This window comes from Podarcis muralis, chromosome 10 (genome assembly GCF_964188315.1).
Source record: "Podarcis muralis chromosome 10, rPodMur119.hap1.1, whole genome shotgun sequence".
NCBI lineage: Eukaryota > Metazoa > Chordata > Lepidosauria > Squamata > Lacertidae > Podarcis > Podarcis muralis.
Window position 1 is genome coordinate 33,240,624 of NC_135664.1, and position 15,882 is coordinate 33,256,505.

The 15,882-nt window shown below is 44.2% G+C and overlaps 1 protein-coding gene across 1 annotated transcript in view; it reads left to right on the forward strand.

Annotated features, from left to right (window-relative positions):
- Positions 1-4,178: 4,178 nt before the first annotated feature.
- Positions 4,179-15,882, forward strand: part of LGR5 (leucine rich repeat containing G protein-coupled receptor 5) — a 73,662-nt gene continuing 61,958 nt past the window's right edge. The window contains exon 1 of the mRNA XM_028745966.2: positions 4,179-4,801. Coding sequence (XP_028601799.2) covers positions 4,566-4,801 — 236 coding nt within the window. The 5' untranslated portion in view covers positions 4,179-4,565. The remainder of the gene's footprint in view (positions 4,802-15,882) is intronic.

Consider the following 15,882-nt stretch of genomic DNA (forward strand, 5'->3'; position numbering starts at 1 on the left):
CATCCCCCATCCCATTGCGCATCTGGTCCTAGTCAGTTAAAGCAATAGTTTTGGGGTGCCTGTAATGAGTATGTAGTCCTTGTAAGGGCACAGAAGAGACAGACATGGGCAGGAAGGCTTTCCCATTTTGTTGGAAGCTTCCCATTTTGTTGAAACCAAAGTGCGCTTTCACTGGCACACACATCACTAAAGCTCTCCCTTGCCTGGGTAGGCAAACTAAGGCCCGGGGGCCAGATCCGGCCCAATCACTTTCTAAATCCGGCCCATGGACGGTCCGGGAATCAGCATGTTTTTACATGAGTAGAATGTGTCCTTTTATTTAAAATGCATCTCTGGGTTATTTGTGGGACATAGGAATTCATTTATTCTATTTTATTTTTTAAATATAGTCTGTCCCCCCACAAGGTCTGAGGGACAGTGGACCGGCCCCCTGCTGAAAAAGTTTGCTGACCCCTGCTCTAAGTTCTATAGACATGAGAACAGGTGAAGAAAGATCATGCAACAATCCTGGATATATGAGATCAGGATTCCTCAAATGGGTCATGTATACTCCTGAGACTGACTGTAACAGAATCCTATTCCCCGTTGTGACTGGAGAAGGGAGGAGAATGCAGAGGAGGGCAATCCATTGACTTCTATGGTAATGTTTTGATACCCGTTTTCAGGCATATGTTACACCACTGGAGTGAGTGGGAACTCTTGCACTCTCCTGAACTTGCATTTCTCCCTTGCTCTGTTCCTGCCGCCACACCATCATGGTAGTACTCTGCCCATGCCATGATGTAGCTGGTGAAAGACTCCTACCAGTGCAAAGGTATCACTAAGCTGGTGGTTATTTGTTCTGTGGTACTGCTCTTCACCATTGTGGGGTAACTCTACTCAGATGCCCATCAGGTTTAACTCAGAAATAATTACTATTTCCCCCTAACACAAGGTGATGGGAATCATCAGACCAAATGCACTCATGTGAAAGGAAAACCCTCTGTTTGGTAAACAACAACCTCCCTGCTCTGTTCTCATTATATTGTATTTTAGGGAAGGGGTTGTTGTATTATACATTGCATGGTTGGTTTTAATTGTTGTTAGTCACCCTGAGTGGTGCACAGGCACCAGAAGGGCAGGGTGTGCATTTTTTATATTAATAAATAAAGTTTAACTTGATATTTTTATTGACCATTTCCCCTGACCACTGCATTACAAAGAATCACACAGGACGGAAAGCATATCCTCTGGGCATCAATATGTCAATTTTCACAGGAAACGTTATAGGAAATGTTAAATAAAAACAGGAATCAAAATGAACTGCTAACAAAGCAATCATACAGTATTTTCCTGGGCAAGCCAAATTCCTTAGGTTTGTAGAAAGTTCATTGGCTAGAGATACACTTGCATATTACATCCCAGTCATATGATCCATTTGTATATCTAGCCCAACCATATAATAATACTCTTCTGCATTTATTCTTGATTAACTGGCTACCCCTCTTCCCAAAACCAACCAAAAGTGGCTTAAAATTCAAAATAATTTCAACAATAACGATAAATCAGTAAGTAAAAACCCCAACAGTCACAGCAAAAGCAGAGTTAGAATCAACAGATCTAATTGTTCTGGGAAAATGTAAAAGGACTTACCCGGCACCAAAAAGACAACAGACTCAATACCAAGCAAACTTTCTTGGGTGGCAGTCGCAAAGCTTTAGCATTACCAAAGGGGAACCTTTATCCCCAGTGTTCTCTCCCCTCACCTCCGATAGTGGTTTCCATGGCTGGCTTGGTTGGAGAGAAGCAAGCTATGTAATGAGTCTTCCATACACATAAAAAGTCTACTCCAGAAAGATTAGTAAATCACACTGCTAGCAACTCCAAGAGAGCGTCCCCAACATATAATGTCTTATATGAGAGTGAAAATAGTGTAATTTCATACATGTGGAATTGTGGAGGGGGGTCTTACATAAATAGAACTTCAAATGATGCATATGGTCTGATTATAGTACAAATATTTGGCACGCAGCACAAAATAAAGAATTCCAATCCAATCACATCCTGCTTCCAATAAGGACAGGAAAGAAAGAAAAAAAACAACCACCCCAACACTAGACTTATTCAAAGGTTAATATTTGTATTAGCAGCAACTAAATAAAGATATGTTAATATTGCACACTGGCCTATTAGATAATCAAACATATGCATAAAAAATAAATAATGTCCAAGCAAAATATCATTTCCCCCTCCCTCTCAATTATTAATCAAACTGCATTTATCAAAAGGAAGTAGAGATATCAAGCCTAAAGCATTATTTCCTCAGCATGAAAAGAGCAAGGTAAACAATAGACATTATACTCTTTTGGAACAAATTAAATATGGCTATAACAACCCAGCAAAGAATGCAAATAGTGTTTAATCATATGTTTGAAAAATATTTGCTTATCAGTTGACTAAAACTATGCAGGCGTGGTATTCTTTGGTAAAGTACATAGATGACTGTTGGAACACACAATGAATGGGGCTGCCATCTTGCCTAAGACGAACTGCAGTTATTCAGGCAACTGCCATTTTAGAAATTAATGGAACTGCAAGTGTCCCGTTTACTCCAAGTTACTGAGGATTTTTCAGAAATTCCCCCAGTTTGATGAGAAATGTTTGCATTCTGTACAAGCACCACTGAATACCTGAAAACTACTTTACAGTGGTGCATATTCCTTCTGAAGGACATCTGAGTCAGGTTTCCCGCCTCAGATGTCACTTGCCATTTCTCTGTGGTTGGTAAGTGTGTCTATCTAGGATTGGGGAGACGAGTGTTCAAATCCCCACCGAGTCATGAAACTCCCTTGGAGACCTTTGGCCTGTCGCTTTTTCTCAGTCTAACCTACCTCACAGGGCTGTTGTGAGAATAAAACTGGTGTAGGAGAGAGGAGCTGTGTATGCCATCTTGAGGAAAGGGAAGATATATATTCAGTATAAATATATAATCTGGTACAAAACAAGAGGTCCCTTCTTCTTCTTCTTTTCCTTTTTTCTTCTTTTCTCTTGATTACTTCCCCTCAGATTCCTGCATTCCTATCCAAGATCCTATACCAGACCCACAAAGATACAGCGTTATTTGTTTATAGTTGGGGAGTTGGGGAGGAGGTCAAATCCTCCTATTTAGCCAAGAAATAGGCTAAAACTTCATCCACTACCAAACAATTGAAATGAATCAGGATTTGCAGGCTCAAATCGTCCTCCCTAACAGATTGAAATTGATGAACAACTTGCCCATCAGGGATAGAAGTGAACTGCTATTTGAACGTTATATATATATATATATTAAAAACTTGATAATTAGCAAGTAGACTTTGTTCTACTGTGGTTGGTTTTTTCCCATCAACTCTTAAGTTTTTAGACTGGGGGGGGGGGGACTGCCTTACACTTGGGGAAGAGTAGACGTGGGAGACAAAACTATAGTCCTGCTTCTACAGTAAGGACATAATGTTCTGGTCGCCCTCACAATGGGATAAATTTCTGAAAACGCTGCGTGATACCTCGGTGAGATTAGTAACCCTTCCCACTGCCCCCCTCCGGCTATGACTGCCACCTGACAGATCTTCCTGCGAATGCCTTGAACTTATATTTATACGTCATTAGCAGGCTGCTTAAAGAAAACGCTGTCTTGGGAACCGGGACTGAAGTGACGCTTCACACGTGTCTGCCCTCCTGTTTCTTTAACAGCTGCAGGGTGGTCAGAAAAGCTGCACCTGCTGAATCCCCGCCACCATGGAGCGGTTGAAGGTGAAATGTTTTGGGGGGGCGGGAATGGTGACTTCCGTAAGAACAAAGTTTCCGCTGACATTTGACGTGAGGGGCTTCGGCTGTGCGGGGTTTGTGTACGTCGAGGGGGAAACTACGGCCGCCCCGGGCTTTAGTTGCGTCAAGGACTATCGCCTCGCAGCTCTGAGGCGCTGCCAAGCTGGCCTTTTCCCGCTTGGCACACCAAACAGCAGCCAGGAGAAGGGGCGGGAAGGGAGCGAAGCGCGCCTTAAACTCCCACTCGGCGTTCGCATCTGCCTTGGCCAGCTTCTGTTCCCGCCGGGCTCTGGCAAGAGAGCGCACAAGCCCCACCCCCCTCGCGAGCTTTCTGTCGCTCACGCAACCACGCCCCCCCCCCCTTCTCCGGCGCTGGCAGGAGCAGGGAGCGCGGCGGCGAGGCGACGTCGGGGCGACGTCAGCGGGCGCGCGCGGTTCAGACTCCAGCTCTTTAAAAACAGCGTGTAAACTGAGATGCTCCTACAAAGAGCGGCTGGGGCTTACGGGAGCAGCAGCAGTCCCGGCCACAGCAGTCCCTCCAACTGCAGTTTCATGAGCTGCCAGCCATTCTAAGCGTCCCCTCTCTCGCCCAGTTTGAGGCTATACATTCGCAGAAGAGCGAGAGTCGCCTTCCCACCTCAAAAAGCCGAGCGCGCGCCTCCGAGCGTCGCCAAGCCCCCGCGCCGTACAGCTGAGGGGGGAATGTCAGCGGCTCCCTCGGCTTCTCAGGAAAGGAGCTCCGCCGTTTTCGCCGCTCGCCCCCTCAGCGCTGCCTTGGCACCATGGACACCTCCTCTGCCGCCGCCGCCGCCGCCCGCGCGCTGCTCCTTGCCAGCTTGCTGGGGCTCCTCGGCGCGTTGGTGCCGCTTGCCGGCGGAGGGAGCCCGTTCGGAAGGCGCCCGAGGAGCTGCCCGGCCGCTTGCCACTGCGAGGAAGACGGGATGCTGGTGAGAGTGGACTGCTCGGACCTGGGCCTGGCCGGCGTGCCCGCCAACCTCAGCGTCTTCACCTCTTACCTGTAAGTGGCTTTGGCGCGCGGGGCAGGCGCCCTTTTTTTGCAGCTGTGGGAACGAAGAGGAGCGGGGGGGGGGGCAGGGCAATGAGAAAGCCGCTACCTTAGTCGTTGGTGAGGCTAGGTAGAGGGGGTGATGCTATGATTACGCCATCGGCGTGCTTTACGAAGAACAGGTAAGACAGGTCCTGCCTCGAGGGTTTACAATCTGAGACCCACTGAACCAACGGAGGAAGAGGGGCGGATGAAGACATGCGAGGAGGGCTCTGTGATTCTATTTCAATTGCGCAGACTTTGGCTTAGTTAGAATAAGGTCTAAGAACTAGCGGAGGATAAAGGATCTCGTCGATCTCAGTCCTTTGCGCGATGGTCACCTTTGCCAGAGCAAGACCATGTTCTGCTGAGGACGTGATGTCCTGGATTAAGCAGGGGACAGCGGTATCCGAAATAAGCCATGCTGCTTAAAGCGATGGGTATCTAGTAACCTAAGCAAAACCCTGTGGTGTGTCTACTGGTTTAGGTTTGTCCCTCTCAAAGGGAACTTCGTGAAAATGGTTGTTTTTTCCTGTGATCCTGTTCCACAGTTACGGTTACTTTTTAAAAAAATATATGCAGATGAGCTGTTCTGAGAGACTGTTGTGTGAGCGCTAAAAACAATTAAGGGCATTGTGGAGTTCGAGTTTGTTCTTTAGGAGCAGTGGAGTTTCACAAGAAAGAAGGTGTCCGTCTCAATGGGTTTGTTACCCTATGGGTGTTGTGGGATCAGCACTCCCCACGTATGCAATTCCTTCACAGCACCCTCAGGATGTCAGTGGCATAAAAATGCCAGCCTATGCATTTAACTGGGATTTAACCTTTCCATGGAAAACCCAATAGATTTTACTGTTGCCAACAACACATTAGCATTTTGTGGAACCCACCCTAACATGACATGGAATCAGAAGGCAGTTCTTTAAAAGTGGGGCTATCTGACAGTCTCGTGTCTGTCCATCACTCTGACTACATCAGATATAACTGAGATGGGCAGCACTGTGTAATTCCCAAGCTTGAGGCACTCCGGTTTTAGACAGATGTGCCTGTTTTCCACCACCAACGGGCAACAAAGATCCAAATGCACCATGGAGCCTGACAGAGTCTTGGGAACCATCCTCAAGAGCTAAAAAATCTGATTCAGCATTGAAACCACCATCATGAGCTATGATATAAATATTATTGTAAAAATACGCACATTAGGATTGAGCATGATCCATGTCACTTTCAAATCTGTAGGCTGCAATCATGCATTCTATTACATTCAGCGGGGCTACTGCAAACTAAGTGAGCTATGGTACTTGTTACAGCTCTCCAACACTTGGTACTCTTTGTTTGTATATTCTGAGCTGGAAGGTGCCAGGGGATGGAGATGGTAGAGTTCTGAAATATGTTTAAGGCTGTAGTCCTGTAGAAACATGCCTGGTAGTATGTATGGTTGAACTCAGTGGGTTACTTCTTTTACAGTGCCACGTAAGGTAAAGGACCCCTGGATGGTTAAGTCCAGTCAAAGGCAACTATGGGGTGCAGTGCTCATCCTGCTTTTCAGGCTGAAGGAGCCAGCGCTTGTCCACAGACAACTTTCTAGGTCATGTGGCCAACAGGACTAAACTGCTTCTGGTGCAACAGAACACTGTGATGAGTGCCAGGTGCACAGAAATGCTGTTTACCTTCCCGCTGCAGCATTACCTATATATATCTACTTTCACTGGTGTGCTTTCAAACTGCTAGGTTGGCAGAAGCTAGGACAGAGCAATGGGAGCTCACCTCGTTGCTTGGATTCATATTGCCGACCTTCTGATCGGCAAGCCCAAGAGGCTCAGTGCCGTGTGTGTGTGTGTGTGTGTGTGTGCTGTATGTTTATATTACTATATTACTTCTTTCTGTGCTGTCAAAGTACATGGCAGATTTTTATTTCTTTTTGTTTGGTACAAAGAGGTAAAATATGTATGTGTTAATTGTGGATTTATGGAGCCTGAGTAGAAAAAAAAGTATGGTTGAGAATACGCTTTCAGATTATCAAAATTTATACATGAAAAGTGCTTTTATATAGGAATTAAGCTACATCCACAGCTTGCATGCTTTGTTTTATTGTTGTACATTCACTGAGAAGCTGCTGTCTAGGCTAGGGCACTGCAATACAGGTGTACTGGATGATCTCACTTCACCTTGAGGTGGCACAGAGACACCACTTCAAAGGCAAATCCATGCACACTTAGGGGATGTATGTGTTTAGAACCATACTACAAGGGGCAACCTAGAAAAACAACCAATTTCTTGCCAAAACACCTGTGTAGATGTTGCTTTATAGTGCAATCCTAATGCGTTCAATGGGGCTTACTCCCAGATAAGAGGTTATATAGGATTACGGCCTTAAACATCTGTTTATTAGAAAATAGGATGTAAGCCATTTAGATACATTTTTTTGTCCATTCAAAATAGGTGCAAGGTACATATACAAGTATCTTGTATGATTTGATGGGCCACTGGCCTGATCCACCAGGCTCAACAACCTTTGGGGTGTCTTGGTTTTTACTCTTTGAAATATGGCAGCCCTGTCTCATGTTATTTCGGGTACTTATACCAATCCACTATATAATTATGATGCATTGTTTACAGAGTAGTTAAAAATGAAGCAAGAGCATAAACTTGGTTAGCACTGCTGGATGCTATCTTTACCTTCGCTTCCCAAGGCATGGCTTTGAAGTGCATTATTTTATTTAATCTTTAACTGATCTCTGGCTAAGACCAGAGCAGGTGCCCAGGAAGGTAGATCAATCTTCGCTTTGGATTTACTACTCAGTCTGGCGAAGGAAATTGTAGTCTCCATATCAGAGATAAGGAAGCTTTGACTTGAGGGGAGGATGTGGCCATTCAGGCATCTCTGTCTGGCTCTTGGGATGCTTTCCAAGCTGTGCCCTGCCCTGCCCTGCCCAGGCCCCACTGCTCTCTGGCTCTGCTCAGATCCTTCTTGAGTGCCTCTGCCTGACTGTAATATGTCCTTCAACTGTGGAAGTTGCTCTTGCTTGCTGGGATGGAGAGATGTGTTTGTGTGAAGAAATCTCTGGCTTCTGCATGTGGGCAGCAATGTAGCCTTCTGCGTTCAGTGTTCCACCCACTATAGGCATGTGACCTCCATAAGGTTTCCTATGAAGGAATGTGGACCACAGGTTGGAAAAGGTCCCCCACCCCTGTCTATATGCCACACATCAAACCTGGTGATAAACTAGAGTGTTTTTACTTGATCTGACATTGGATAGGTAAAGGTAAAGGTACCCCTGCCCATACGGGCCAGTCTTGACAGACTCTAGGGTTGTGCGCCCATCTCACTCAAGAGGCCGGGGGCCAGCGCTGTCTGCAGACACTTCCAGGTCACGTGGCCAGCGTGACATCACTGCTCTGGCGAGCCAGAGCCGCACACGGAAACGCCGTTTACCTTCCCACTAGTAAGCGGCCCCTAATCTTCTGTGGGTAACATTGGATACCCACCCCTAATCTTCTCTGGTGTGGCTACTGGGTAGAAGATCAAAGGCATTTGAACATGATGGATATTCCCCCCCCCCCTCAAGACAAACAGATTTGGACACAGTAGACTATGAGACTTTTATACTGGAGGCCTCCTTGATATGTGAAAACTGTTCTTCCAAACCAGGAGGTGATGCTGCACCACTGTCTTGTGGATTTTAGGTCACATTTATATCCACCCAGTTTAATGCTTGAAAAATGTGCAAGCTCCATTTGTATAGGTTTTGAAATGATAAAATGGGCTAAAGGTTTGTTGCTGCACTTTTAAAATAATTGTATGACTTCGAGAAAAGTGCTACTTTTCGTGAAAGTCAATAGACGGAACATCAATTTGTTGCTATTATCATGACATCAAGATTGTTTAATTGGGTGAAACTTTGTGATTACCACCCTTTTTTTTCTTTCTTTCTCAACTTCAACCATTGTTTGGAACATTGCTTTGCGTTATCGGTCATCATAGTAATTCTTGGTAGTGAATTTTCTCCATTTAAAGCCAGTATCTTTTTACTTTACTATTGAGGTCAACTTCATTATTCATAGAGCAAATAATGCTATTTCAAACCATTATGACAAATCTCCTTGCAGCCTTGCCTGAAGCAGGCAAATCTCCTTTGCAGCCCTTTAGGGAAGGGGAGGCTTCAAGCGTCCTAACACATGCTAATGCTAAAGGAGATGGCGGGGCTAAGGTTGGACTATTTAAGCCTCTCCTTCAGCCTCTTCCATTCCTTGGCACCCACCCCTTACGCCTTGTTCAGTATTGGCATTGCTAGCTGTCTTCTGGGACCAAGTAGGAATTTGTTGGCTTTGCTGTTTGATTTTTTTGCCTACACTGTACTGATTTGGTGGCTGGTGCTCTTAGCAGGTGGCAGCCATTGAATAGGTTAATTGGCCACATAGGCCAAAATAATTACGGTAAGGTTTGCTGAGCCTCCTTAGGCACCTTTAAGAGTAACAGATGTAGTCCTGAGATTTGTCTTTGAGGCTGTGGGTAGGGAACACCTTTGGGGCCAACCTATGAAGCAGCAAGGCCTCTCGACTCAACTGAAAGATGGGGCATAAGGAAAGGGGTAGATGAAATGCTGCTCCTCATTTTTAGCAGGGCTGGCTTGACCACAGTTTGCCACATGCAGTTAATATTCCCCACCATTTCCCCCCACCACTGGTCCATTTTAAAGGAATAAACATGGCCTATTTCACACAACCTTGTGTCCCGCCTCCTTATTTTCCACTGTTGGTGCAAATTACTGTTCCTAGGTGAATGTTTTGTTTGTTGTTAACCAAGTAAAGCTATTGACTAATAACTTCATTCTATGTAACAATTCCTCACTGGAAACAAGAGTGGCAAAATATATACCGGTATGCCAGAATAAATTTGTTAGTTATTAAGTTGCCACAAGACTGATTGTTTTGCTGAAACCAACAAACACAACTACTCCTCTGGAAATGTTTGATGCTGTGCACCACAGGGACAGGCAGAAGGACACACTCAAAATGTGACATAGCAGCCAAGAGGCAAAGGTCTCTCTGCCTTCCTGAAAGTTGAGGATTCAGGTACAGTGGTACCTTGGTTCCTGAACTGCTTAGTCGTTGAACAAATTGGCTCCCAAATGCCACAAACCCAGAAGTAAGTGTTTCAGTTTGAAAACGTTTTCCAGAAGCCAAACATCCGACGCAGCTTCCATGGCTTCTGCAGCTTCCGGTTGAGTGCAGGAAGCTCCTGCAGCCAATTGGAAGCCATGCCTTGGTTTTCGACAGTTTCGGTAGTCAAATGGACTCCCAGAATGGATTAAGTTCGAGAACCAAGGTACCACTGTATTGCCTCAGACATCTGTCGTCAACCTATCCAGCCTACAGATGAGACTTGGTGGATAATGTATATAAATGTAATGTATATAAAACACTGCTTTCTTTCATGTGCTGTAGAACATGGCAAAACACATTTATTGCAAAGTATTTCATCTGTGCTGTTTGGAATCAAGGATAGTGAATGTATAAGTTGGAACTATACGTATTTAGTCAGAAGTAAATTAAAATAGGATCAACCTATAGCTAGTTTACAATTAATAAATCATGATAGATCAGATTTGTTTATTTGTATCTAGTCACAACAAAAGTTTAATAGTATAAGGTAAGTAAATAAATTCACCATATGTCATAAAGGTTTATGATATTCTTATTAATTAGAATGGCCCTGTATGGTAAGACTTTCTAGATCACGGTGGCTAAGCTCAAGGATGCTAGCATTATAGAAATACATTTTAGTCAATTCTGTTTTCCTTGACACATATAAATTGGCAAACTATGCTGCTTTTAAATACTGGGCCATCTTGTACTTAAATAAAGCACAACTAATGTGTTGCATTCCCTGTTTGCTAAATCTATATGCATTGTCAGGGTTGTGTGACTTTAAGGGGAGAGACTGAAAAAGTCATTGCATAGCATACACCCGGTATTCCTTTTTTTGGGTTGACTGCTCTGTGGAAATGATATGTAAACTGACAGGGTGGTGTGGTGGGGGAAGGAGACTCCCTTTAAACTAGTAAAATGCAAGGGTCTGGCAGAGTGAAGGCACCTTCAGTTTGGCTTAGTATCTGGAGTGCAGAGGACAATTGGCCTGACAGAGGGAGCCCGACTCCAGCTGTGAACGCGTGCGTGAAGCTGACCTTCCCAGTCAACATGCCAGCTGAGATTAGACTTCCTTCAAGTGTTCCCTTGTTAACTTGGCCTTTTTCCCCCAGTGGAGTTTGTCTTTCAAATGCTTACCATTAAAATTGCTTACCCAGATCTGGAGCAACTTGGAAAGCTTTCTTTTTATATTCTCGGCAGCCTCTGCCCGTTATTGTTTAAAGACTGCAATTGTAATCATTTCCACCGAAATCAGTGGGATTTGTATCCAAGTGAATAGGATGGGGGGGGGGAAATGTTAATTGTTTGCAGGCATTTAAAAATGCCATTTATGTTTCCTTGTTGTTATTAATTTAAGGAATAGTATTATTGTGATTGCTGAGGTCTTGAGGCGAGTCCCATTGTTGCCAAACAGAGCAGAATTCTTTGGGTTTGGGATTATGGTAACTGAGAAAGCTTGAGTTTGCACTACTGATCATGAAACAGATAAGGTCTGGGTGATTAACCCCCTTCAGTAACAATGCAGTGAACTTAAGTGGTAGAGGGTCTGGACCACAACTCAGCTGGTCAGTTCAGATCTATAGGCTTTATAATATTTAAAGGATAGTTTCAAAGTGGGTGAAAGTACTTTTAGACAGTGCAGAGCAGCATCCTGGAAGTATGGATTGTGGAGGGGTACATGGCCTGGGTACGGATCAGAGGGCTGGACAGACAAGCCTGCAGGGTCTCATCCATCCCTGGGCCTGAGATTCCCTCACCCTAATTTATAGCAACCCTGGCTGTTCATGGCATGGTAGTTGAAGTCTGCAGGTATGCCTGCAGTTCACTGCGGATAAGCATTCTATGTTGACTTAGGGCAGGCCATTTTGTTGATTATACCCAGGGGTGAATAATTGCCGTGTTCCTCTGCTGAAAAGGACAAGACAAAGCTTTATGAGCTCTGTGTAAAACAAAGGAAAAATCAAATATTGTACTTAATTATTCATTCATTTATTGTTTTCAAAGCTCAGCTATTAGCCATCACCATATAAACAGTAATTTGTGTTGCCACAGCAACTGAAACATAAATGCTGTGGTTTTTATATGTTTGGATCTGTGCAGTTCAGTATATGTGGAACTGCAACTGAAAACGGTCCAGTTAGTTCAGGACACAGGGCATCAAGATTGTTAACCAGGACCAGACAAGTTGAGAGCTTACCCATGGTGGTCTTTTTCAAGCTCAGTTCAGAGTTATTTCACAACTTTTTAAAATAGGGTTATAAGACCTATATTTTAAAGACAGACTTTCAAAGCTGATGGAAATTAAAGTGTGAAGATACTGCAGTGAAATTATCTGGTCGTAATGTTTTGTCTTTATTGTGTTTTATTATCATAAGGTGCCTCAAATGCAGGAGAGACAAGATAGAATTATTTTAAATAAATAAATATGAATAGTTTGGGGCTCCATTACTTAGAACATACTTTGATTTCTTTTTATTTATTTAACAACATTTATATGCAGCTTGATTGTAAACATAACCTCTAAGTAGTCTACAAAAATAAAGTAAACATTAAAATCAATAGAAGGCAAAGTTTAAAAAGTCATAATATAATTAAAATCAACAGTAAAGCTAAAAACACGTTATTTGTTATTTATTTATTAAATGTCTATGCCCCTCTTAATCTGATGATCACAGGGTGGTTTACAGTATAAAAACACAAAAATAGATAGCATAGTAACAAACAATAGTATCCCACCACACACACATGGTCCATAGATGGTTTAATTAGCCAAAGGCTTGAGAGAAGAATAATATTTTTGCTTGGTGCCTAAAGATATGTAACAAAGTTGCCACGTATCAGCTTCTACATGTCTGCATAGGCTTATCTGAATGAAAAGGGAGTTACAAAGTGTAGGTACAGTCGTACCTCCGCTTACATATCCCTCCGGTTACATAAATGTCAGGATATGTAAGCGGCGAACCCAGAAGTATATTTCCGGGTTTTTGCCACAAGCACATGCGCAGAAGCGGTCTCTCTAGTTGCGAAAACCTCAGGATCTGGCCGGACCTCCAGAACAGATCCTGTCCGCAACTCGAGGTACCACTGTACTTATATGCTAAAATGTTCAAATCTTTGGGAACTCAGCTACATTTGCTAAAGAAAAAGTGTTTTATATGCATGATTAGAACACTGTGACACCAGGTGTCGCTTTGGAGTTCTGTCTTTCGCCAACGTGGTTTCCCACTTTGAGGTTTACAACGCGTTTTCCTGAAATGCTTTTTTTGATTTGTCTAGATCCAGCCTAGGGACACGGGTGGCGCTGTGGGTTAAACCACAGAGCCAAGGACCTGCCGATCAGAAGGTCGGCGGTTCGAATCCCCGCGACGGGGTGAGTTCCCATTACTCAGTCCCTGCTCCTGCCCACCTAGCAGTTCAGAAGCACATCAAAGTGCAAGTAGATAATAGGTACCGCTCCGGCGGGAAGGTAAACGGCGTTTCCATGCGCTGCTCTGGTTCTCCAGAAGCAGCTTAGTCATGCTGGCCACATGACCCGGAAGCTGTACGCCGGCTCCCTCGGCCAGTAAAGCGAGATGAGCGCCGCAACCCCAGAGTAGGTTACGACTGGACCTAATGGTCAGGGGTCCCTTTACCTTTATAGATCCAGCCTGGGTCTCTTCCAACTCTACAATTCTATTATTCTAAGTGCAGAGCAAATATTATGTGACACCTGGACAGTGCCAGTTCCACAGACTGAAGCAGTCAAATGGGCATATATGGGGTAAGGGGATCTTGTAAGTTCCTGGTCCCAAGCTGTTGAGGACTTTATATACCTTGAACTTGACCTAGTAACAAGTCAGCAACCAGTGCAGGTCTCTGATCAGAGGTGTTAGATGCTGGACAGAGTCTCACTCCTCTCAGCAACCATGCTGCAGCATTCTGTACAAACTGTAATTTCCAAACCAAGCACAGGGGAAATCTCACACAGAACATATTTCAGTAATCCAACCTTAAAGTCACCAGTGCCTGAACTACTGTGGTCAAGCTCTCCTGGTCTAGGAACAGCCAGAGTTGTTATATCAGCCACAGCTGGTAAAAGGTGGTTCTAGGCACTGAGGTTACCTGGGTCTCCAGTGACAAGGATTCAGCAGCACTCCTGGACTGTGTACCTGCTCCTTCGTGGAGAGTGCAACCCCATCCAGGGCAGGCAGGTGACCAATTTTTCAGACACAGGAACCATTCGTCCACAGTGCCTCTGTCTTCCTAGGATTTAAGCTGAGCTTATTTTCTCTCATCCATCCCACCAACTGCATCCAGGCTGCAGTTCAGAGCCCATACAGCATCCCCTGATTCAGATGTTATGGAGAAACAGAGCTGAGTTTCATCGGTGCATTTGTAGCACCTTGCTCCCAAACGCCTAAAGACTTCCAGAGGCTTCATATACATAGATATTTTAAAAAGCATTGGGGATAAAATACTATCCTGCAGCACCCCATATCAGAATTTCCAGGAGGGCAAAAAGCACTCTACCAATGTTATTGTCTGGATTCAGCCCTGTAGGTAGGACTGGAACCATAGGAGACCGTTCCCAAGGAAATATTTGAGGGGCCCCCCTCACTTAATAGGCATTGCCATTCAGATGGTGTGTGTGTGGCACATCATGCGATCAATCATGCAGCCAGGGCTTACCTGTCCCCCCATATTTTATTCAAGTTGGCACCCCAAGCTGTAACAGAGTGCCTCCAGTTCCCATCAATCATGCAGGCAGGGCTTACCTGCCCCCCCCATATTTTATTCACGTTGGCACCCCTAGCTGTAACAGAGTGCCTCCAGTTCCCATCCATAGAGTCTGTCCAGGAAGATACTATGGTCTATGGCATCAAAAGCCACAAGGAGATCCAGAAGAAAGAGCAAGGACACACTCCCCTTGTCCTAATCTCTTTAAAGATCATCCATCAGGTGACCGAGGATGACAGAGTCCCATGGACCAGTCCAGTTTGGAATGAGTCTATATAATCCCTGCCATCAAAAAATGCTTATAGTTGCCTCTCCGTAACTCTCTTAACCACCTTCCCCCCAAAAAGGGAGTATTTGCAACTGATTGATAGTTTTTGCTATTCACAATTGAATCATAGATACACGAAGATTGAGATGCTCAAGACCCAAGTAACACATAGCAGGCTGCTTGCTTGTTTCCTAAAGGGATTCATCACTTGCTAACTATAAGAATCCACCATCACAAATTGTGACTCAGAATAATGACCTCCAGCCTATTTTAGGGTTATGGTGGCACACTGAGGCTAAGATTCTATATCTGCTTACCTGGTCTCATTGAACTCGGTCATGTAACTGTTTAAACATAGTCTCTCTCTTAGGCAAAAAAGTGGCAGACCTAGATTTGGTTTATGACATAGAACTTGTGATACTCTTTTCACAAACATTTCCTTTCTTATTTCCAAAGTGATCCCCCTGCAAAAGTGTGCAGCTGAATGGGAACTCCTCATAACAATTAGGCAAGTGAAATACAGGAAATGTTAGTTGAAGCAGTTCTCAAGTTTTGTTTGCTTTAGAGAGGAAGTGTTTATGATTTTTTCTTCTTTTCTTTTTAAAGAAATTCAGTTGGTTGAACTACTTGGTTTGAAGCATTTGCACATGGTCCCTTTGCTAGCAGCAATTCCCAAGATCGTGGTACATGAGTAGCTTGGTTTTCTACTCTTAACACATTCAACCAAATATGTCCTTGCTACTTCTTAAACTGATGAAGATTAAAGACTTAGAGCTCCAAAGTTCTCATTGGGTTAGCTCTGAAGTAATTGAATATATTCATTAAAAAATAAGAATGGGGGGGGGGGGGGCGGACAGACGGATGACTATATGTATATAGATCAGGGGTGATGAACCACCACAGATCTCACTTTGGGTCATGA